Source organism: Mixophyes fleayi, chromosome 3 (genome assembly GCF_038048845.1).
Source record: "Mixophyes fleayi isolate aMixFle1 chromosome 3, aMixFle1.hap1, whole genome shotgun sequence".
NCBI lineage: Eukaryota > Metazoa > Chordata > Amphibia > Anura > Limnodynastidae > Mixophyes > Mixophyes fleayi.
Window position 1 is genome coordinate 133,556,879 of NC_134404.1, and position 24,019 is coordinate 133,580,897.

A 24,019-nucleotide genomic window follows, 5' to 3' on the forward strand; every position below is an offset into this window, starting at 1 on the left:
TCATTTAACAGGATATTTAAAAAGATACATGAACATCTACATAAAACAATAACTATCAATTTGAAAGGTGAACTGCCAGAATGATTCTCTCCCGTTTCAATAATTGTAAGACCTGTTGGAGAGTCTTTTAGGAATGGAATTGGTAGTTAACTATGTGGTGCAATCTAATCTAGAGTCTGTAAATTCACAATACCCAGCATGCTTCTGAATTGGCTTGATTTCCATAATGAAAGCATATTGGGCTTTATCCATGTTCGGAAGTACATCCGTTTGTGTAGTGTTCCAACGCAAATGCGGATGATTCAAGTACTGTGCTTGTCTAAAGTACACTTGTTTTTAGCAGTATTTTTTACACCCATTACAGGCCAGGTGCAAATGTCAACTGATAATGACCGACATGGCATGATGTAAACATTACACGCATGCGTGTTTAACCATTTTGATGTAAACATTACCCATATGCGTGTCAGTAGTTCTCACAGAACAACTGTATGCACCTAAGATATACTATTAAAATGCATTCTGCGTACAGGATACAATGAAAGCCTGTTGTGACGCAACAATATCACCACCACGCCCTCCTCCTACCCCATGTTGTCACATGGGATCTCCCGAAGTCGGAAACTTTACAATAAAATACTAAATAATACATATGCGTATATGAATGTATCATTGGTAATAATAGGCAGGGATGCTTTCAGGATGAAGAATCTGAGGGGCCCCACTGAGGTAACTCTGGCATCATCCTGTCTCCTGTGAGTGGTGACAGCAGAAGTTAGGAGGACAGAGTACAGTTAAGCTGGAAGCTTCTCCCAGTCTAACTTTCCATTCTTCCCACTCTTTAAGGGGCTGTATGGGGAAAATATACGCTCACATGGTGCATCTTCCCTGCTGTCAGTCAGCTAGAAGGAGATAGAGGGAAGAAGTGACCCAGCTATAGACTACATATTAAGGTTTTTTGGATTTTAGTATTGCAAAATAGGAGTTGGTGGTGGTAACATGTATAAATTGCATCAAAAACTATACCTTATAGCGAAAAGTGATGTTCACAGTTGAAATTGTTGCTAAAAATTAGTTGCTTCATATATTAGGAAATGTGAAAATGAAACCAAATGAATACTGTACTAAATGTTTTTTTTTAGCAGGAAAACTGTATTAAAAGTTATATTATGAAAAATAATTGTTTAAGCAATTAAACTGATTTCATGTTAAAGTTATTTATACTTGGAATCTGAGGCTGCATGGACCTGGGTTGCTGTGACATCACTGCCCCTGTTCCCTTGTATGAATCAAGGGAACAGGGCCAATCCACAATCCACATAGTGCATCTCAGCAAAGCAAGTCTGCCAATCTGTCAGTTACACTGTGTCTGCTCTGTTAGAAAAGCCCCTCACTCCTACCATGGTAACCTGCTGCAGAGGAGTGAAAGAGCGTGTGGTGAACTTTTTTTAGTTAAGTGTAAACACTTCAGTTATTATGTGTGGGTTATTTAGCTAAATAATACAGTCTCTGACAAATATGAATTTTAAGTAGTGGCTCTTGCTTTTTACAGAATAAAGTATAATTCTTAAAACATCTTCACATCAATTTTTTTTTTGTTACTGCAGTTTTCTTCTAATTCATTTTTACATAACAATAACTCCAGTTACTTCTCCATCTCGTCCTCGTATGTGCTCCCAGAAGACATCAGTGTGGTTGATGAATATTTGAGTATAGTAACCTCTACAAGTATCCTTCCTTTCAAGGTGTTCAGACCTGACTGGAGTAAACAGTGAAGAATGGTGGGAGTAAGGTGGATGGTCAAATCCTTTTAATATCATTATTTGTAAGTGGTTGTGAAGAAGAGCATATATTGTGCTTACACATGCAGTTCTATTTCTTGCTGTTCTTCCTAGTAATCTTGGACTATAGAAAAGAAACACTTTGTGGCACCTAGTACTAACACACAGAAATAAAAGGACATCAAAGTTGAACAGTGCTTAGCATTGTTGTCTTTGTTTGCATTTAGGCCCTTGAGCTCGATACCCCCCGGACGCTATCCATGTGAAGTTTGTATGTTCCCCTTGTGTTCACATGTTTCCTCCTGTACTATATATATATATATATATATATATATTTCTATACTTTTTTGCCTATTTTTAATGTTAAGGATAAATGCCTAGAGTGACTCCCAAAATATATCTGTTTCAGAAACTATCCCTCTGTCTCGTGATATACTTGTGCAGCACTTAATACAATGTCACATTCTCAATTTTAATTTTAGTGTGTCCCAAAGCTAAAATTACTGTCTGTGCCTTGAACGCCAAAAGGTTGAGAAACACTATTCTATGGGGATAGTATAGAAAGGAAAAGCATCCCCATCTTGTGACCCACAGCGGTAATGCAATATTTCTATAAGTATTTCAATAAATGTTTTCTACAATCAAGGTTTTTGCAGGCAGTTCCAATTTAACAAATAGATAATCAAATAAAGTGTATCTTTAGAGTAGACCTAAAATTTTACAAAACTAATGCAGATTACAGATTTTCTTTCTCTCTAAAGTCCTGCTGTGTTCTTTAAATGTCCATCTTCATCCTTAGAATGAATACTCTACTGTATTTGTGTTTGAAACAGAGGATATCACACTCCACATGTAGTTTGTAGTTTAATTTGGGTGCAAAAGCACACCCCCATATTGTTTCAATTTTGTATTTTTGTTTCTTCTAATCAAGGGTATACCAGAACTAGAGATGGGCGGGTCCGGTTCTCCGAGAACCGAACCCACCCGAACTTTGGGTATCCGAGTACCGAGCTGAGCAGCTCGGTACTCTCCCGCCCATTCCGAATCCAAATCGAGGCCGAACGTCATCGTGACGTCGTCGGATCTCGGGGCTCGGTTCTCGCGATACTTCAACTTTATAAATACACGCCTCCACAGTAATCCATCACCATTTGACAGAGGGAGAGAGCAGGGTGTAGTCATAGGCTGATTAGAGCAGGGACAGAGAATACAATATTGTTCTTGCAATTGCTCTAACCAAAATCGCTAGTGCAGAGAGGAGGATAGAGGTTTATTATTTTTTCTTAATATTTGGCACTCCCAAGCGCTTTTGGGGTGTCCCCCATAATTGTGCATAAATATTTCTGGCTGTCAAAAGTCATATCTGTCAGCAGTATCTACCAACTAATTTTTAGCACTCCTCAGTGCTTTTGGGGTGTCCTCCCTAATTGTGCATTAATATTTCTGGCTGTCAAAAGTCATATCTGTCAGCAGTATCTACTAAATAATTTTTAGCACTCCTCAGTGCTTTTGGGGTGTCCTCCCTAATTGTGCATTAATATTTCTGGCTGTCAAAAGTCATATCTGTCAGCAGTATCTACTAAATAATTTTTAGCACTCCCCAGTGGTTTGCGCTCAGAATGGATTCAAAGCAGTCCACATATGATCAGAATGAGCAACTAGGTTCTGTCACCAGTCCTGATGTTAGTGTTCCCAGTACGTCATCTGGCCAAGGCGATGTCAAACAACAGAGTGTTTCCAAATTAGTGCAAAAAACAAAAACCCCAAAAAAATTTACTGTATTGAAGCGAAAAAGAAGTGTAACTGAGCAAAAGTTAAGTAACGATAAAAAAAAAATTGCAAGCATGCCATTCTACACACGCAGTGGCAAAGAGAGAATGAGGCCTTCACCTTTGGCTATTAGTGGCAGATCCCAAAAAGTTACCCAGCCTACAATTGGTGCACAACTACTGTTACGCGTCAAAGCCGAGCTGTAAGATAACAGTGAGGCATTACAGGAGAATATTTGCTCTGATTCACAAATGACAACAATCCCTGTGGAGAGCCCATCCAACAGTGGGATGTCTAATCGTGAGCATTCTGCTGATGTGTGCCTTAATAGCCCGAGTGTAGCCGGTGATACCCAAATTGAGGATGCCACTTTGGAATTACAAGAGGATGAGGGGGAGATTTGTGTAGGCGACGAGGGCGCTAATGAGGATGTTGATGAGGATGAGGTTGTTTGTGTAAGTCCTGCACCAGTGGCAGCAGTTCTGGCATGTGACAAGAAAAAGGCCATTGTCATGCCTGGGCATAAAACAAAAAAATCTACTTCTTATGTGTGGAATTATTTCTACCCAAATCCAGACAACAATTGTATAGCCATTTGTAGTGCATGTCAAGCCACAGTCAGTCGAGGGAGGGACCTTAACCATCTTGGAACCTCGTCTATATTACGCCATTTAACGAGAGTTCATGGCAAAGTGTTGGGAAAAGCTGAAAGTTCTTCCCAAAAGAATACAAGCACTCCCTCATCAGCTAAGACCCTCCGCTCACCGACATACCGACGGCTACAAAATACACCCATCACACCATCCTCATCAATATCCTCAGTAGCGCTCGGAGTTAGCCCGGCATCCCACTTAAGGCTGGATGACTCCGGCACTATTATTGATTCCTCTGAAGAAAGCGTTAGTCCTGCTGCTGCTGTTGCTGCTGCTGGGAGTGAATCGTCATCCCAGAGGCAGGTTAATAAAATGAGCAGTCCTACATTTCAGCAATTAACTGTGAAACAATCATTTGCGAGGGGAAGCAAATATGACAGCAGTCGCCCAGTTGCCAAGCGAATCACAGACGCCATGGCTACAATGTTAGTGTTAGATCTGCGTCCAATCTCCACAATAAACGCAGCTAGTTTTTCACAGTTAATTGAGGTTTTGTGTCCGCGTTACAGAATTCCATTGCAACACCATTTCTCCCGTAAAGCTATTCCACAACTATACCAAAAAGTGTGTAAAAATGTAGAGATTGCGCTGAAAAATGCCATTCTGCCCACTGTTCACTTAACCACAGATATGTGGACAAGTGGAAGTGGCCAAACCAAAGACTATATTACTGTGACAGCCCACTGGGTTGGTCATTCACCTTCACCAGCAGGAACAGCAGCAGCATGTACACCACTACGTAACATTTGTCACAGGCAGGCCACTCTTTGTATCACCGGCTTCACTAACAGGCATACGGCTGACAATTTGTTACGTAAACGGAGAGATGTGATTGATGCATGGCTTATACCACTCGGACTCTCCCCAGGGTATGTCATTTCAGATAACGCCAACAATATAGTGCGAGCATTACAGCTGGGTGATTTCCAACATATTCTCTGTTTTGCTTACACCATCAACTTGGTGGTGCAGAGCTTCCTACGAAATAACTGTGAGGTGCAGGAGATGCTTTCGGTGGCCCGTAAAATTTCAGGCCATTTCAGGCATTCAGCCACAGCATGTAGGAGATTACAGCAGCTCCAAGAGCAGTTTAACTTGCCCTGCCACCAACTTAAGCAAGAGGTGGTAACTCGGTGGAATTCCACCCTGTACATGCTTCAGAGGATGGAGGAACAGCGCAAAGCCATCCAAGCATATTGCACAAGCCATGACATTGGGAAAGGAGGGGGGATGTATTTCACTGTTGCACAGTGGGGAATCCTTTCAGTGCTGTGCAAGGTGCTGAAACCATTTGAAGTTGTGACGTGTGACTCTGCTAGTTTGAGCCAAGTCATTCCTTTAATTAGACTATTGGAAAAGCAGCTTGAGAAAATGAAGGAGGAGCTGAAAGCAAGCAATTCAGCAAAGTATGTTGGCCTTGTCGATCAAGCACTTAATTCGCTTCACAATGATCCTCGAGTTATTAAGATCTTGAACTCGGATCAGTACGTTTTGGCCACTGTGCTTGATCCAAGGTTTAAAACCTACATTGAGTCTTTACTTGTAAATGAGCGAGATGTGAACTTTTGCAAGGAGCTATTGCTCAGCAAGTTGGCCGCTGAACTGGGCCTCGGCTTGACGACGTGTCCTCCTTTACTTTCTCAAGCTGCTGCTCGTAAAAAATTTAATTTCCAAAAAAGAAGCAGGGAAGACGCAGGGGGCAGACCAGAACAATTTAACATCTGGGCTGGTTTGAAGGATTTTTCAAAAAAATGTGTCACTTTGCCCATAACTCCATCCAATACGAGTATAAACATGCAAAGGATGGTGGAGGATTACTTTCAAGAGGTAGTTGATATGGAAATGTCAGACAGTCCCTTTCCTTACTGGGAAGAAAAGCAGGCCATTTGGAAACCCATGTACAAACTTGCTTTGCAATACCTAAGCTGCCCACCCTCCAGTGTGTACTCTGAACGAGTGTTCAGCACAGCAGGGAACTTAGTCAGTGATCGCCGTAGAAGGTTACTTCCCAAAAATGTGGAGAAAATGATGTTCATAAAAATGAACTACATCTTCCACGAGGAAGGCCTTCACCATCCAAGACATCCAAGCACTGACTGTTCTCTAATGGCGGATTCAAGCGGCGATGAATTGATAGTCTGTGATGATGACGTACACACTGATGAGGGTGAGGATTAAGCTGAAGATGATGCCGATAACATCTTTTTAAAACTTTCTATGTAAGTGTAGGGTGCAATCTACCCCCAAAGAGGAAAGGGACTTGTAGCATTTCCATATCACATACCATTTTGGAAGGCTGCTGTTAGGGCAATTTATCCTTAAGGGTAGGGTGTCATAGACAGAGTGACCCTAAACTGGCTTTGTCCATTTTTCATAATATTGTACAGTCTATAATGGCTGAATTTTTTGGTATTTTATACAAGTGGAGGGGGGCCTAGAGAGACAGAAACCAAACTGGCTTTCTCCATGTCAATTAATATTGTACAGTCTATAATGGCTGAATTTTTTGGTATTTTATACAAGTGGAGGGGGGCCTTGAGAGACAGAAACCAAACTGGCTTTTTCCATTTCTTTACATATTTAACTATAAGTGTAGGGTGTAATATACATTCAAAGACGATGGCTGCATTGCCAATATGCATAGATGGAGAGGAAGACAATCTGTTTTGTGTGTAGAATAAATGAAGGCCTACCAACGAAGAATTAAACTGTTTTTTTGGATGATTTATTACCTCAACAATTAGATTACTTGTCTCTAAAACAGTTGGAGCACTAAATTGGGTTAATTTAGGCCCAAAAACAAAACAAAACCAAAACCAAAACACGCAATGGCGGTTTTGCAAAACCAAAACCAAAACACGATGGTAATCCAGATCCAAAACCGAATCCAAAACCAAAACACGGGGGTCAGTGACCATCTCTAACCAGAACCTACACAAACTAATCTAAAATCATCCGTGTTTAGCGCACTTGTACCATCCCTCTTCTTTGTAATACACATTATTCAGAAGTCATTTATTATGTAGCAGAATCCATAAAAATAAATTGTTGTTTTAATAAATAACCACCCACAATCGCCCATATCCATATCCGTTTCCATAGTATAGGGGAGAAAAACATGGATCCTTGGCATCTAATGTAGGAAACTTATCCTATTTATACATATATTCTTGTTCTATATCTGTGTGAACATTCTATATCAGTTATTCGGCACAGATCATCTTATCTCTCTGCATATTTCAGATTACCAGTATGCAGGTTTGTAGCTATATTCATCACTGTTGTCGAGATAAAATGAAGCATAATGCATAGACATGAAACAAAACCATCTAGTTTACAAAAAAACTTCTAGCAAATGATTATAAAAAAAAGTGCTGATTTTTTTTCCTGATATTTTATTTATTTATGTTTTTTATTTACTTATGTATTATGTTTTTTTTCATTTTCTTTAAAGAATGTCTAAAAAAAGCCCTCAAATTAGTGTTATACCCCAGACCAAGGCAGGATAACATTAGAATACATGTATTCAGCCAAATTATTCAGTTAGAAAGAAAAGGACGGACACTGACGTTTATAGAAAGTCTCATAGAACTTTTGGTGTAAATGTAACTGACAGATTAGCAGACCAGTACCCCTATAATAGACTGTTGGTGTAAAGAACTCCAGGGAAGAAGAGGCGGTGAGGTAAGCACTGCTATTGTGGGAGGGACTGGAATTTTAAACAATGATCTCTCTATGCAGTCTGGGTCCACCTTCGTTATAGATCTTTAAAAATAAACCTGTCAGCAGCTGTTGAAAAAATGGTTTGCCCAGACCCACACTAAAACTTTAGAGGCACTAAATATTGGATTTGAAATGTTACTGTAACAGCCTCTTGTGACATTTCCACTGCTTATATATGTCCAGGGAGGTCAAGACTGAGTCACTGAGAATTTATTGTACCGAAATCTGATGGTAAATGTAAAGGAGTTAATGCATAGGTATCACATGACTGGCCAAATTGCAGTTGGCCTTTAGAAACCTGTCCTCTAACAAATGTTGATAGACATAGGGTCAATGATGATAATGACTGTATGGCATGTGTTAATTGAGTAAATTAACCCCCTTATTGCCAAGATGGAAAGTGTTGTATATCTTCCTCTACTGCAAAGAACTGTGTATGTGTACGTGTTTGTCTGAATATTTAGCACTAATTGCCTCTTCAAGCTGAAGTGACATTACAGCCGATGGCAGTTTATTTCCATAGCAAATGGTAGATCCATCAGGGACCTAGAAATGGCTCTTAATGTGCAAATTTACATGACTGATACGAGGTGGAACTTAGAAAAAACTGTTTTGATCTGTGTAATTGTGCAATTTTAGCACAGAAAGTAGAGAAAATTATTGCCAGTTGGAGACAGAAGAGAAACAGGAAAAGAAAATAGGTAATGAATGGTACTGTGGGGTGAGAGAACTCATTACAATCTGATGGATCTCTAAAGACCACTTGTCATTGCCTTAAAGAGAAATTCAAAGTGTATATATGAATAAGTATGTTAAAGTGTAACTGTCACATACACACATTTCAGGTTTCCATTTTGTGGACTAAACAATATACAGGCTATCAATTCACTGGAAAACAGTGAAAGCACTGAGGTAAAACTGTGATTTGCAGTGATACATAATGAGTGGTACTCCTACATAATGATAACTAGACCCCTATGTCTTGTACATGTAACTTGGCATTTTATTTCAATGTGTAAGCACATGTTAACATGTGAGACAGGTTTTTAAAACCTTGTGGCTTATTGTATTTCTATTAGACAGTAATATAAGCTATGTGGTTACAGAGGTGGCTTTCAACAAATGTGTCCTGTACAGCTCTGGTGTGACAACCCCTGAAACACATAGGTGGGTATTTGAAAAGATTTAGAGGAAAAATACAGGATACCCTGCTCAATCTTCGAATTTACTACCTGGCCTCTCAGTTTACAGAGGGCGGTGCTGTAGAGACGGACGGTCCTTTGAACAAATAAGATCCCTTTCTCAATGCCTAATTCTCAGTTCTTCCGATACCTCCAGCTATGACTTGCTCTGGGGGCTCAGTTTTCCAGAGGCTTGCCTCAGGTTTTAGATCCTCCGGTTAAAAATGTACTGTGATCTGTGGGCTCCTGCAAGACAATAACTGTGTTATATGCCCTATTGCACCCTCTGGGGTTTGATATGCTTAGAACTAGCTTGGAAACTGACCTGGGGGTTCTTTCAGATGAGGGGTGGAGTCTGGTGATAGGGGGTACCAGAGATGCCACCTCATGCCTGCGCTATCAGCAGGTACACTTCTATATAGTACACAGAGTATATTTAACCCCAGCCAAATTACACGACGCACTAATGCAGAGTGCCCCAAGTGCGGTGCTGTTATGGGCACTTTTCGGCATTTACTGTGGGCCTGCCCTGTCATTCAGTCCTTTTGGGGCAAGATATGGGGTCACATCTCCTCCACATTACCTGTCACTCCGGCTCTATTCCCCAAGGTTTGTCTATTCGGCACTACACTAGAAAAGAACCTTAATAAGCTGCTCTTTAAATACATATTTACTCTCGCCTCCTTGGCTAAGGTTATTCTTGCTAGGGGCTGGATGGCGTTTGAGCCATCCAGTGTTCTCCACTGGACTTCTCTAGTTAATGAAGTATGGAAACATGAAAGGTTTATGAATGAAAGTAGAAAAGCCATGTCTGAGTGTCATAAGGTGTGACATCATTGGTTTGAGTCACAATTTGTTATTCACTCTCATCAAGATAATGTGGGGGGGTTGGGGAGTCAGCAGGGAGATAATTAGCTCACAACCCTGCGCAGCTCTAACAGGAGAGACATGGAGAATTAACTAATCACACATCTGTGTACACATACACCATGTCAGTATGATATGTTATATAGACAAGGAGATGCTTTAGAATGTGATATTGGTCGAAAGTTTGTATATGGTTATCCGAATTGTGTGGTCTACACCATACTTGCCAACTCTCCCGGAATGTCCGGGAGACTCCCGAAATTCGTGTCGGTCTCACAGACTCCCAGGAGAGCAGGCAAGTGTCCCGCATCCCGCAATTGCATGGCCAAAATGACGCGATTTGTGGTGAATCGCGTAATTTTGGCCCCGCCCCCCACGACAAAACAGCATTTCCGTCGCGGGGGCAGGGCCAAAATGATCTGTTTTGCCGTGTCCCGCCCCCTCCCGCCCTCTAGTCACGCTCCTCTCCCAGAATTTACTTGCTAAAAGTAGGCAAGTATGGTCTACACGGTTGAAACGCGTGCTGACACAAGCAATAAGTTTAGATGGAAGGTGTAGATTGCTAGTTAAAATAAAAAATACTTTATTAAAAAAAAAAGGATGTAGAGGAAACAAATAAGATCTGTAAAGGACTTTGAAGCTGCACTGTCACCTAATAAAACATTGGACTAAGTTGCCCATGGGGGATATGCTATTGTCTCAGGCTCCTCTGTTCCTCTTAAAAGTCCCACTTGTGATTATCATCCCCCTCGCCCACCTAAAAATCAGGGGCGACAATCACAAGTCGATAACGCACACCGCTACCCCTCTGTTTAAAATTTATCCCAACACAACCCTTTACAACCTTTTAGCAGGTGGCAGTCTAGCTTTGAGCAAACCACCTTTGAAATGAGATGAGGACACTTGGGAGATATGATTTATGTATTGTTTCTAACAAGCTTGTTTGATAACTTCCTTTTACTATCATACTAAAACAATGTTTCAAATGACACAATTTTCATCTACAGTTACACAATTCATTTTACCATGATTGAAAGCAGAGATAGGCAGAGGGTCTTGTCTGCTTCTCGACCTCCAGATGCAGCCTAAACGCCAGTCAGTGAGGGGTGGGGTCTGCTAAATCACTTCCCCCCCCCCCCACCCCCCAACCCTCCTTCCCCTGGTTGAAAGCTCATGAATATAAACATGAGATGATAAGGAAAACCCTTGCAGGATATTTCAAAGTATGCAATAGTGCTATATATGGTAGTAAGCAATTCATTCTGATCTAATCTGAAGATCTCATTACAAATTACTTGGAGTTGTTCCAAATTGTGAAGTATTAACATATTCCATTGTCTCCTCTATGCGAACACAGACTTCAGCTATTTGGTGAGAATGGCAGTATTGTCACTTACTGCTAGCATTGGTGAGGGAAAGAGTGCAGATTTAAATGTGTCCATAGTTGCAGTGAGTGACATGTGTGTCTACAGCAGATTATAATGTGTTGTGGGTGATGAGATGTAGGCCACATTCAGGTAGTCCAATTATAGGACTATCTCAAGTCATTTTAAATTTGCACCCACACAGACAGGGGGACTTAACCACATTGGTGAGAGCTAGGTGAACAATTTGAGCCATCCTAAAATATTTAAGGTTTGGCATATATATCCTTGTTGGTCTTATGCAGATACATAATAACATGTTTAATTGTAGCAAATTTATCATTCCAAGTTAATTTAAAAATGATTGTTTGTTCCCCTGAAAGGTCTGATCTATGTAGGGTTACCAGAAACAATTTATAGTAGTACAAAATCCTCGATATATGAGCCAATTTTGACACTGTTAAAGCATCCAATGCAAACTGAAAGTTCAGACGGGTCTTCACTGCACATGTGCCCAGTGTTTCCACTAATATTCATATTTTCCTGACGCAAACTGATTTCCTGGTCAAAATCTCAAAATTCTGTTTTTTTCCCCCTGTCAATTATTTTTTTTAGTTAAAACACTGTGGTACCTGCATCCAAAGGTAAATTTATCCTCAGGTCCCTGTATTATTTACTTTGTTTTGCAGTCTGGAAATAAGCTAGAGTGAGACTGCTGTATGCGCTATCCAATTACTACACCCCCTCCCCTCTCCATCCCCTTTCCTTCCCTCTCCATTGCATCCCCTCTAGTTCCCATCCCCTTCCTTTTTCTTACTGTGGATCAGACACTGTTGACAAGACCTTGTTCAATCTATGCTGAATGGCCATAGAGTTGAAATGCCATAATGAAGTGATTTTAAAATCAAGTAATGCAGATTTTGGTTCACCTGACTTCCTCTTTTTAAACTGATGCTGATCTCCTCTTCAGTTGCTCTGCTGCCAGTCACCTGTGCACACCTGCTGCTAGTCACCTGTGCACACCTGCTGCTAGTCACCTGTGCACACCTGCTGCCAGTCACCTGTGCACACCTGCTGCCAGTCACCTGTGCACACCTGCTGCCAGTCACCTGTGCACACCTGCTGCCAGTCACCTGTGCACACCTGCTGCCAGTCACCTGTGCACACCTGCTGCCAGTCACCTGTGCACACCTGCTGCCAACCCTTACCCAACACCACTTATTAACTTGACTGAGTGTCACACAGCATCTGCCACACACACAATATCTGAGTGTGAAACAGGTACAAACTAAATGCTACAGCATAATGCTTTCTTACTGATGCTGCCGCTCCTCCTTTGTGGATCACTTGAATCGTCCACTTTGTATCTCCCCACTTCACTGTACGTGCTCTCTACCAATTGGTGCCTATTGGGAAGTGCAGGCAGAGTATTTATAGAGCACAGTAGGGCAGGAGTCAGACACACGGATTCACCAATCTACAAAGAGTGGCCAGGTAATGAGGTAAGTTATCCCTTACAGCTTCAGGACAGTATCGTCACGCCAGCTGATAAATTAGAGTGATAAGTGATTTATTTATTTTTTTTAGAGCTGAGATTAAAATTCCTTATATCCGCATTTTGATAAAAAGGGGCCAAAGGGTTTAATTTTTGAAACATGCAAGTTCCACCTAACTATCAGATCTGTGTTTGGGTGATTTTATACAATCAGTTAGCAAAAATATAAATAGTTTGTATCTTGTTTTCTTAACCTGATCAGGTGGTGAGATGTGGATACAGATTTGAAAAGCTGTGGGCAAATTATGCATTTAGTATATCACACCCTTAGTAATAGTAATTGCTTCCGTAATTATTTAAATAATATCATAGTACAAGTAGAAAATATAAAAAATAAAGATGCTGTGAATTTAAACCTGCACTATGACCTAGTAAAAAAAAATGATGGAGATGCTGCTCTCCCTATCCGAAGTCCTAGGGGATTATCCTTGCAGCAGTTTTGGCTATCAATTAAGTAGTTGTTCCTGAGACTTTGGGGAAAATGTATCACCCACCAGGACTCCTAGGGATCAGGACACCTTAGTAAAATTTTATACCTAGCTGGTAGTGCAGCTTTAAAGGCACATGAACCCAAATTTTGAACCTCTTACTTAGAAATGCCATTATTTATATACAGGATCTGTGGTCCATTTAGTCGTTCTGAATACATTTTAACTTCAAGGACAAAAGGTCCAGTGGACTTATAAAAAAAAAAAAAAAAAAAGTTTAAAGTCCTTAATCAGGAAATCAAATAACAATTAATGGGGTCCGTAAAATAGAGATGCCTATTTTGGATTTTGCTGCTGATACAGCATGTCCCCTCTGTTTTATTCACTTTAATTATATTTTATAAGGAAATTAAAAAGACAAACTTTAAAATTACACAGAGCGGTACTGGTGCCCATTTCTGGCGTAAGCTGCTCTAAATAGCCCCCTAGAAGTCATTTTTGCCACTGGATGAAGATAATTAGGAGTAAATGAGCTGTACACTAAATAAGCTAAGCATTGAAGACTCACAGCTGTTCAGAGATGCATAAGTGGAAGATGCAGAGGACATGTGGCCACCCACAGTCCCAGGACACCTTTCCTTAGACTGAGATGTGCACTGAGCATTGATCAATTTCATAACTTCATAGGCACAAATTACGGCATATTTAATCATTGCCCTTTTATTCATATGTTGCTGTAGGAGTTCATTAAGGAGACTGCCAACAAGAGTGTGATTAAATAGTCTGCATTTGCTGCTCAGGATGCACTAATCCTTAGGTGAATGCCATTATGAAGATGCCCCCCTGTAAGTGTTAGGGATACTAGGCTCCTATCTCTTGCAAGAACAGAGATCTGAAAGGAGGATGCTTTCCTGTTGGTTATCACAGCATGCAGGGGCTGATGTGCCATATGGACAAGCGATCGTCTGCCTATCAATTAAACCGGCATTAAAGTGCCACTAGCTTGGCCTTCTGCCCCAAAATAATGTATAGCAGCGGCAAGGACTGCCAGGGGAACAAGGTTATCTGCTTGGCTGGAGCTGAATGGCAATTTGGCATCTTAAAATCTATGGTTTCCAAATGAAATGATTGCAAACAAGTGATTAACTAAGATAATAATACTGCAGATCTTGGGCTGTATCTATTAAGCACAAATCTAATTAATGGGACCTAGTCAGGTGCCATGATTTGGTATAGCAATACTGAACAAGGTGTTCTCAAGTGAGTTATCTGATATTACAGGAATTTGTAGAGGTTTTTATACATTTTAACAAATCAAAATATTCATGTTCTAGAGATACAATTTAAATATGTCTTAAAGGAGGACATTATACTTTAGAATCTGAGTTACCTTTGGATTGTTCTGAAATAACTAAACCCTTTCTTACAAAACAAATCTCATCAGCAAATAGGATCAGGCAAAACGTCATGCTTAATTTGCAGTGCTTATTCTATGTTATTACAGAAATATTCATAGAGCCCAGAGTACAGGTAAGGGGTCTGTATCTGTGATGAACCACAAGCCTCATCACAGAACCATGCTCTCTAATTCTATCTGTCTGTCAATATCATTACGATCCTGATGAATGTTTATAAAAGCTTTTGTAATTAATAACAATACTGGCACTGTAGCTGAACAACAGATGGGGAACCACAGGTCTCCCATTCTATACTGTTCTTCTGTGTTGGCTACACACACTAATTTACACGCTACATAAGTACACAGTAAGAAGCAGAGTTTTTCTTTCAGTGTGTATGGATAGAGGTGTTGAATATTTGTTATTTCTATGGTTACACTGGCTTTAGCAAAAACAAAGCACAAACTAGATTTATCAAAGTAGGAGGTTCTACTAGAAGTAATAAGATTTCATTGTAGGTGGGGAGAAGTGTCTATAAACATCTCCTAATACGGTATAAGCTAATATAAGGTCAATAGGCTTGCTGTAGGGTCTACCACTATGCAGTGCCCCTTTTGTTGGTAATATCCACTCCCTTTTTACACAGACGGTACTCTCATTGGTGTCTGAGTATGGATGAAAATAGTTTAATTTAATTTCCAGGTAGTGTTTTTCAGAAACTGCTACCAAAGGCATCAATTGCAGTCATTTTATATGCTGGAGGAGCAAAGACTCTGAGTGGTGCTGAAACATTAACATACTAACGTATCGGCTGTGATTACTGACCTGGAATGAAGATTATGGAAAAGTTCTGTAATACTCCATGAGAAGTAAATGCGATATACATGCATGCAGAACTATCTTAGCTTGGAACTTTTAAAACAATTTTACCCCAAGATGCTTTACATTATGAAGCTTTCAATAAACATTTACATTGCTTTCTCTGAAGCACAAAGGCGCAGAATTTTATTTAGTAACATCACACGTCTTGATTTGAGTTGGTGCGCCTAGATCTCCATGTTCCCTAGATTAGATGGTGGCGTTTGCTGAGGAGCATAAGATTGAACGATCTGATAGGAGTAGTTGGAAGAGAGCACGAGCATTCCTGGCTAACTAAGCGATAGGTGCACCGCACCGCTAGCTGTGAGAAGTGGTGTGGCGGAAAAATGAGGGTTTTTTTTTTGTTTTTCAGAGTGAAATGATTAAAATAGGATAAAGGAGTGGAGAGGGTGCATTGTTAGGGGACTTCCTTGCTTTACTGAAGGACACAAAGCCACTATCACAGTGCACAATGCACCTGTATTGTTCACCAGCTCAGACCTGAGAGATATTTAGTTTAATGAAAGAGGATGGTACTAAGGAGTTATGAAGTTTGCCTTTGCTGTGACTTAAACACATTTGCAGAGTGCGCCTGTGCAGATTGTGGAAGTAACTTCAAGACAGGAAGGTAGACGTTCATTGAGCTGACATTGAACCACATAGGCAAAACCAAAGCACTTTGTGTTGCACAACCAGTTCACTTCTTTCATCCTATGATGATTGGACTTGAGGGCAACCGCACTCGCACAAGTGAATGGATACCTGTAGCTCTAAAAATCTGAATTTATAATGTGCTTGAATTAAACATATCCCAAAATATCATGCATGAACATAAATGGTGTTTCATTTTGACTTACAAACATACAATAAGTTACACTACCAGTACGAAGTGAAGGATCCCGGCCTTAGTGGCACCCAGGTAGTCCTGAGACTAGTGATAAACTATGAGTTCCCTGGTATGTCCAATATGACTTTAATCCCAACTCCAGTTGAGAGAAACTCAAAAGAGCATTACAATGGGAACAGACCCATCCGAATTGTTCCACTGACGTATTTCATTTTGAAGTAACATTTTATCTAATTAATAATATTCTCCAACATCTCTTTGTATCTAAAGATAGGCAACACAAACTATCAGTGTATGAAGAAATACATAATCTCTAATTCTTTTGCCTGCTGTATGCCCAACGTCCCCTGCCAGCACTGTCTACTATCATTTTCATGGAATGGATAAATGGTATGCACATGCGCACAGCACTTGCACCCAGGAGAGGAGAGGGATTCCATTACAGGGTTAATTCCTGGCCAAATATGACAGTCATGGTTGAGATGTATTGATTTTACTGATATAAATTGTGAGGTCAGTTCTCTGTCCCCAGAAAGAGGTTAATGATGATGTCCCTTCCAATCACCATAAATGTCACATATAGGACTTACTGGAATCTGCAGAAGAGAAGTACTTCCCAGCTGAGAGCTGCTCTGTGTGAAACGCAGAGATATAGTGTAAAACCATGTATATTAACAGTGACAAGAATATACACGGCATCTTCAGTCTTTACAGTCTCTCCTTTGTAAAAGGAATACTGAGAATCACAATCTAGCTATCCTATTTCAGTCAGACAGTTTTCACATGCTATTCCATTCACAATATTATATTTTATCTGTACATTACATCACTTCTTGGTTGAAACATTCTCACTGAAATAGAAGATTTCCAGATCAAAGAACTCAATGTGATGTGTTTGGAGCAACACCTCTTAAAGATTTCACTCTCATCTCTCAGACATCAGCATCTGCATCATGAACCACCACCACCGCCCCTCCCAATTTATAGACTTATCAGAAAATGTCCTAATATACTAAATATCCTAATGGAACTTAATATGAAAGTAGTGTCTTGTGTCATAGATTGTTAGGTTGTACCAACCAGCCTCTTAGTGGCTGCCAAAGCGTGCTGCACCTTGTTCAGGACACTGATCTGCATTGTAAATACTGAAAAGCAGCAGTTGCAATTAAAGACACAGTTATGTCTCTGGCTCATCATTGTCGGGTACAGGAAGAAGGAAGGAGGGGGAAACTCTAGAAGAGCCAATTCAGAGGGGGTTCTGGCAAGCTCCCCAAAGGTCACAACGACCTTCAGAATCACTTTATAGATTATCTTTTTTCATACTGTATAATTTGTTCTAATGTCTTGGCTGGCTTCCCTCATAAGCACAGGCCAAGTGGCATAGAAAAAGAAATAGAAGAGAAGAGAGAGAGATTTTCAAGTTTGGAGAGAAATGATGAGAGAGAGCAACAATGACAGAGAAATGACCCTTATGTATGTACCACTGTAAAACAAAACCTATGCATCAGGCAAACACATTTTTATTATTATCAGTATTAGACATAGTACATACTACCACTGTGCTACTTGTCTCAGTAAATGTATTTAAGCACAAGTGACACTTAGTAATATTTAGTAATATGATCACGGCAGTCCCAAATTATCCACTATGTAACATATGTCCACACACATGGCCTATGTTGCCCAACCAAGCAGAGTATATTAACTTTCTGCAAGCAAAATAAACAATGACATGCTAAGGTATGAACCACACTGGCTGTCACCTCTCTGGTTACAGATATAAAGTCTGACCTGCTGGAATCATACACAGAAGGTGGTGGGGGGGGGGGGCAAGAACTGACAAGACTGGAGGGCTATGTTTGCAGAATAACATACATGAGATACCTGAACAATTGCAACATCTGCTACAAAGTAAATGTCGGGACTGTTTTTAGATTGAAATTTTAAGATAACCACATTTTATAACGGCCAGCATAATGCTTCAGTGCTATTGTCCACCACCTTCTCCTTACCAGAAAAACTATTACATTGTCTCATTGTTCACCTTTGCCATACATGTGCACCATACCCTTGTCTACCGTAGAAGCCATATTCAGTTATTCCCATAACATGCTTCTTTACCATTATGGTGCACCAAACCCACAAAATTAATTTAATTAATATGCAAATATCAATGTCTCAATCACCTATTGTTCTTTTTGTAAAGTGATGCAAAATATGTTGGTGCTATTTATAAAAAAATGTGGTGTAATGTGATTAGAAGGCAATTAAACTGGAGATTGAGTTCATTTGTGGTGGAGTGTTCTTAGTTTCCCAATATACATCACACTATTTATAAATACTATACCTAATATGATATGCTCTGTATAAAAGACCTATGCAGCCTTGTGAAAATCCTTGGCTACTTCTCATATTGTAGTGATTTGTCCTTAAACTATGTATGTGTTTGCAAAAGGCAAAAGAGGAACTCTCAAGATTTATGATGTCATTTTGCCATGTATACACTTTAATTTCTAGTGGAAAGGATATTAAAACACAGTTTGTTATATACAGTAACTAATAACACAGACCATTGTAATGCTAAAATATACAAAGTACAGATGTTACTTTATCCTGTTTTCCCCAATACCTCTCAGATTATAAGCTCATTTGGGAAGGGGTGCATTTTGCCTTTTACCTGTTTCAAAATCACTATATGTAACCTGTTTATATTATGATAATCAGTGGCCAAATTGGACTGGTATATGGGGGTAGGCCATACCGCTACTTCTCCTACTGCCTGCATTGTAAAACTATCACATTCTATTCACTTACATTTTCCACATCGCCACTTCTAAATTTCCACTTTGACTAGCAATGTTAATGGTTTTATAAATAAAAGGTAATATAATAATATTGTTTTATACCGGAAAGGAAACAGATATTTTGTGGAGTCGATACAGAATTTTATCAGGTCAATTTAGATCACGGATGGCCAACCAGTTGGAGACTAAGAGACAACAAATACCTATAGCTACTGCAAACAACCACGGCCCTCACACATCTTCACATGTCCCTTGTACCTCCCCACATGCCATCAGACCTCCTCACATGCCCCTTACTTGCCCATCAGAAAAGCCACCGTGCCATCAGACCTTCCCACATGCCCCTTACTTGCCAATGGCCACCGCTGCTTTAGATCTCAAACAAGGTAAAATTGGACAGTGAGTTCTCCCAGCGCAGGCAGCGTGAGCAACTTTTGTAAAAGTCAGTGCTGTGCGCTTATCCTATGGTGGTGTGATTGTGCAAACCAATAGGAGACAATTGGTACACACAGACAACTTCCTATGCTTTCCCTCTGGGCCATACCCTCCCCCTTTACTGTCTGCTACCACTAGGCCGTGGTACTTTGTATCCTCCTCTGCACACCTGGATATAATTTAGTATTTTTATATTAAATCAGTATTTTTATATTAAATTTCTGTTTATTTTATGCCTACACTTTATTGTTATGTTTGTAAATATAATATTTATGCACTGCTGCTTTGTCCTATTAAACTACTAAGTTTAATAGCTGCTGTTCTGTTGCTGAGAATACAACACACAGCTATTTACTGTTACCCTGTACAATGCAAATAGCTGTGGATAGGGACAATAGTACCCTTTACGAGCGCTGAGCTTCAGGGTACATTATGTAATTGAAGCGCATGCGTAAGTGACTACAGTAAGTAGGGAGTACTGCTGCAGCCGTCCACCTAGTACTCTGGGGACAGCGCACTGTAGAAGACCATGGCGAAGTTAGTATGAGATTTAGCAAAGAGTTAATGGAATTACAGGCGCCATGAGTGGCGTGGTGCAAGAGAATACAGAGTGAACTAATATTTGTGAAATATTAATGCATACTCCCCGTATTGGTGAGAGTATCAGCACATTTGATATATCTTTACCTGAAAACCACTATTTGTACATTTGTCATATGTATAATGTAGGTTGCATTATATGGCTATTAAAAATATAACTCAAAAAATATTTGCTGTCTTGGACATTCTTCTCAACAACAGTTTTCCCTTCCTATAAGATCTTCTATCTGGACACTAACTTTAATATTTAACTTCCTTTAAAATGTTTTTTTTATTGTTGCCAGTAATTTCTTTTTCAAACTGCCGCTGTTTCTGGCTCCCCGCTGCTAGCAAAGCATTCTGGGTCAATTAGGCACCAGCAGGGAAATACGAGACGTAGCAGCAGGAGAAGGAAATGAACAGCCTAAGATTCAACCACAAAGTATTTATGCAGGAAAAGTTTATGAGAGAATTTTGTGGGACTTCGTCCCTATTTACTGTTTATATATATATTCGCATTGAGGTTTAGAAAAGTATATATCATGACATAATAACAAGTAATTTGTGTACTTTATCTAATAAAAAGAACCCAACAGATCAGCATTAATGTGGAGAACAATGGAACAGGTACATTTTTGTTCTTATAACATATTTTATTGACCTATAAACTTCCATTTTCATTACTGACCTCCTACTGTTGTGCAGAACATTTCTTTGTTCTACCTACATTCTGAAAGAGTTTTTGAAGAGCAATGTTTACTAAAGTGCTCAAACCTGTATTTATTTTGAGGCATAGATTGTCCCATAGATTGTAAGCTTGTGAGCAGGGCCTTCTCACCTCTTTGTCTGTTTTACCCAGTTTGTTTGTTTATCAGTTTACTATGTTTGTCCCCAATTGTAAAGCACTACGGAATATGTTGGCGCTATATAAAAAAAATGATGATGATGAGGCATCACTGCATGGTCATAGCCAGGTATATAGAACTCAACAACTCCACCTGTTGCTCTAAGAGAAATATTCATTTTCCAACCTTGCACCTTGTGTTTTTCTTATACAGATTGATCAGGATGGCCTAACTCTGCCAGAGAGAACACTATACCTAGGGCAGGATGAAGACAGTGAGAAGGTACAAGATCATTATGGAATTTCCCTACTGCGTTCTTTTAAAGTCTTTTCACAAATCCTATTCCATCTAACTTTCCTTTATAGTTGGACCAAAAAAGTAATTGCTACTGGAATGAACATAGCATTGTGTTTATGAAATAAACATATGCTATTGTTATATGTACAAATACATGACACGTCTACATTTTGTGGTTTCATCATCATTTGATCAGTGTCAAACCAGAGAAGGAATGTTCCATTAGTAAATCTTGCAATATGGGGCTCAAAATATATATGTAGCACAAACATTTTATATTTCAAATACAGATCATTGAGGAATGTTTTGAGGCCCATGTTTTGTTTTTGTGTGACGTGCCTACTTTAGCTTGGAGCTTACTGATTGGTCGCCTTGTAAATTTAATGGCCAGTCGGAATTTGCTTGTAGTTATATCACTTAGGACAGGGTTTAAAAAATTTCTACAAAATTTAGGAGTCATGGCCAAAGTGAACTATTTTGTTAGAAAAAATTGTAGCAAGCAGAATGTGATGTGGAAAATGTTTGGGGGGGGGGGGGTTTGCCCAGCATGTACCCACAATATCCAGCATGTAGCAGCAGCACCCAACACTTTTTTTTCAGAGTGTAACAGTAGTGCCTGTCAGTGCCCAAAAATGTATCCGCAATGTCCAAAACTTTTACCCAGCATGTGCCTCTAGCACACAGAATTACAACATGTGTCCATAGCACATAGAACAATACCCAGAATTTCTCAGTATGTGCCTCTAGCACACAGAATATATTTCAACCAAAGAAGAACTAGACACCACCATGACATTCTCAATTAGATGTACTTAAGCATATACAAGTTATAAAAAGTAATTGATAAATATATGTATCTGTATAAATGAGCCGAGGAACCTAGTTTGGAACGAAAAATACCAAATGTTAGTAGAGATCAATGAGGATTCCTATATTTATCAACTAATTTATTATCATATTCCCAATTATCTGCTTCCTTTATAATGATTTGTCTGGATTTTTATGAGCAATAACATTAATTCTTTTAATGTTTATATTAATATAAGATGCATATAGTTTTCATTATCTGTACTTGTGTAATTTCTGGTTGGTTTCAGTGACACCTTATATACAATACAAGATTATTTTTTATTAATTTATATATGCTTACGTTTTTCTAATTGGCAATAGCATAGTGTTTTTCCCTTTTACATACCAGGAGATGCGTATTTGTTCTCCACATCTGCTTGAAATGCCAGAAGCCACTAACTGCAACTGCCGTTTTAAGTGCACAGTTTCCCCCTGCTGGCTAGAGCCGTAGAGGATGAGCTTGGTATTGAAACATCACTTGTTATTATTGTCTGTTTGCACTTCAAGGCAGGACCAGGGAGAGTCTCTGAGCTCTGTTCTGGGGTGATTTGATAAGTGGCTCGGCTGACGCAAACTGAGCCTGCAGAGCTATGGGCTGCTTTGACAACAGTTTGAGCCATTTATCCCATCCCCAAAGTCACCTAAGACCATATCTAATGCATTTTGTACCTTCTAGGTACGCTTCAGTGCACATGAAGCAATGTAAAAAAACAGAAGAAGCTTAACACAGAAAAATATTCCACATGTAATAAAGATATTCCCTTTGTCCGCTCTGTGGTTCATGTAAGAAGTAAATGAGGTTAATCTGAACAGTATCTTAGGAAAACAATGTAAAAGTTTAATTTAATGAAAATGATGGTATTAAAGCAGGACATTGATGTGATTTGATTTGCACAATGCACCTCTTCAGGTCTCTCTGTCTCCCAGCAAACATAGGAACCTTGTTTTCAAGCATTTCCAAAGTCTGGAAGGAAATTCTACACCTTGATGTGTGCTGAGCTGACCATATAAGAGTAATGGCGCAAAACCAAAGTGATTTGGGATGCACATTCAGTGCCATGAGTACGGCAAACTAACTAAGTCAAAGTAGATTATAAATTCAACTGTCAATTTAGTTTGTATTAACTCAAAAAGGGTTCGAGCAACCCAAACAGACTGTAGAAAATGATCTGAAATTCAACTTTTACAGCTACGGTGTAGGAAACTTGTGAACATTCTGTTTATCAGTCCCAAATACCTACTATTATGTGCTAGTGGAACAATGGTTTGGATAACACACAATTTTGGCACCTTGTTTTCTGCTTTATACTTTATAGATCTTGGCTGCTTACAAGGTCTTCATGCAGAAAATCCTCAGCCTTCTTGGTGTTGAACATGTAGAGAAAAAAGCTCAAGAGATTCTGCAACTGGAGCAGGATCTGGCCAATGTAAGTGTCACTGGCAGAATTAGTATGTTTTAATATTTCTCAAGCAAATTGTTTATTCAATAATTGGTGGAAGAGATGTTATCCTACAGCAAACTGTAGGCTTCCTTTCCATTTAGTAATATATTGTTCTCTACACTTTAAGATCACTATCTCAGAATTTGATGACATCAGGCGTGACATCAGCACTATTTACAACAAGGTCACCATAAATCAGCTGCAGCAGATTGCCCCACACGTGAGTATGAACTTGGTAAATCTGTTTTATATGATATGAGTGAAAAAGTGCCTAGTAGGTGTGACAGTCAACATGATATACAGATAAGTCACCAGCATCAATTAACAGTATACCAGTGTGGTCC

The 24,019-nt window shown here is 39.6% G+C and overlaps 1 protein-coding gene across 1 annotated transcript in view; it reads left to right on the top strand.

Moving 5' to 3' along the window:
* ECEL1 (endothelin converting enzyme like 1) overlaps window positions 1-24,019 on the top strand; it is an 83,440-nt gene that overhangs the window by 11,191 nt on the left and 48,230 nt on the right. Inside the window, exons 3-5 of the mRNA XM_075202356.1 lie at window positions 21,301-21,369; window positions 23,550-23,660; window positions 23,803-23,895. Coding sequence (XP_075058457.1) covers window positions 21,301-21,369; window positions 23,550-23,660; window positions 23,803-23,895 — 273 coding nt within the window. The remainder of the gene's footprint in view (window positions 1-21,300; window positions 21,370-23,549; window positions 23,661-23,802; window positions 23,896-24,019) is intronic.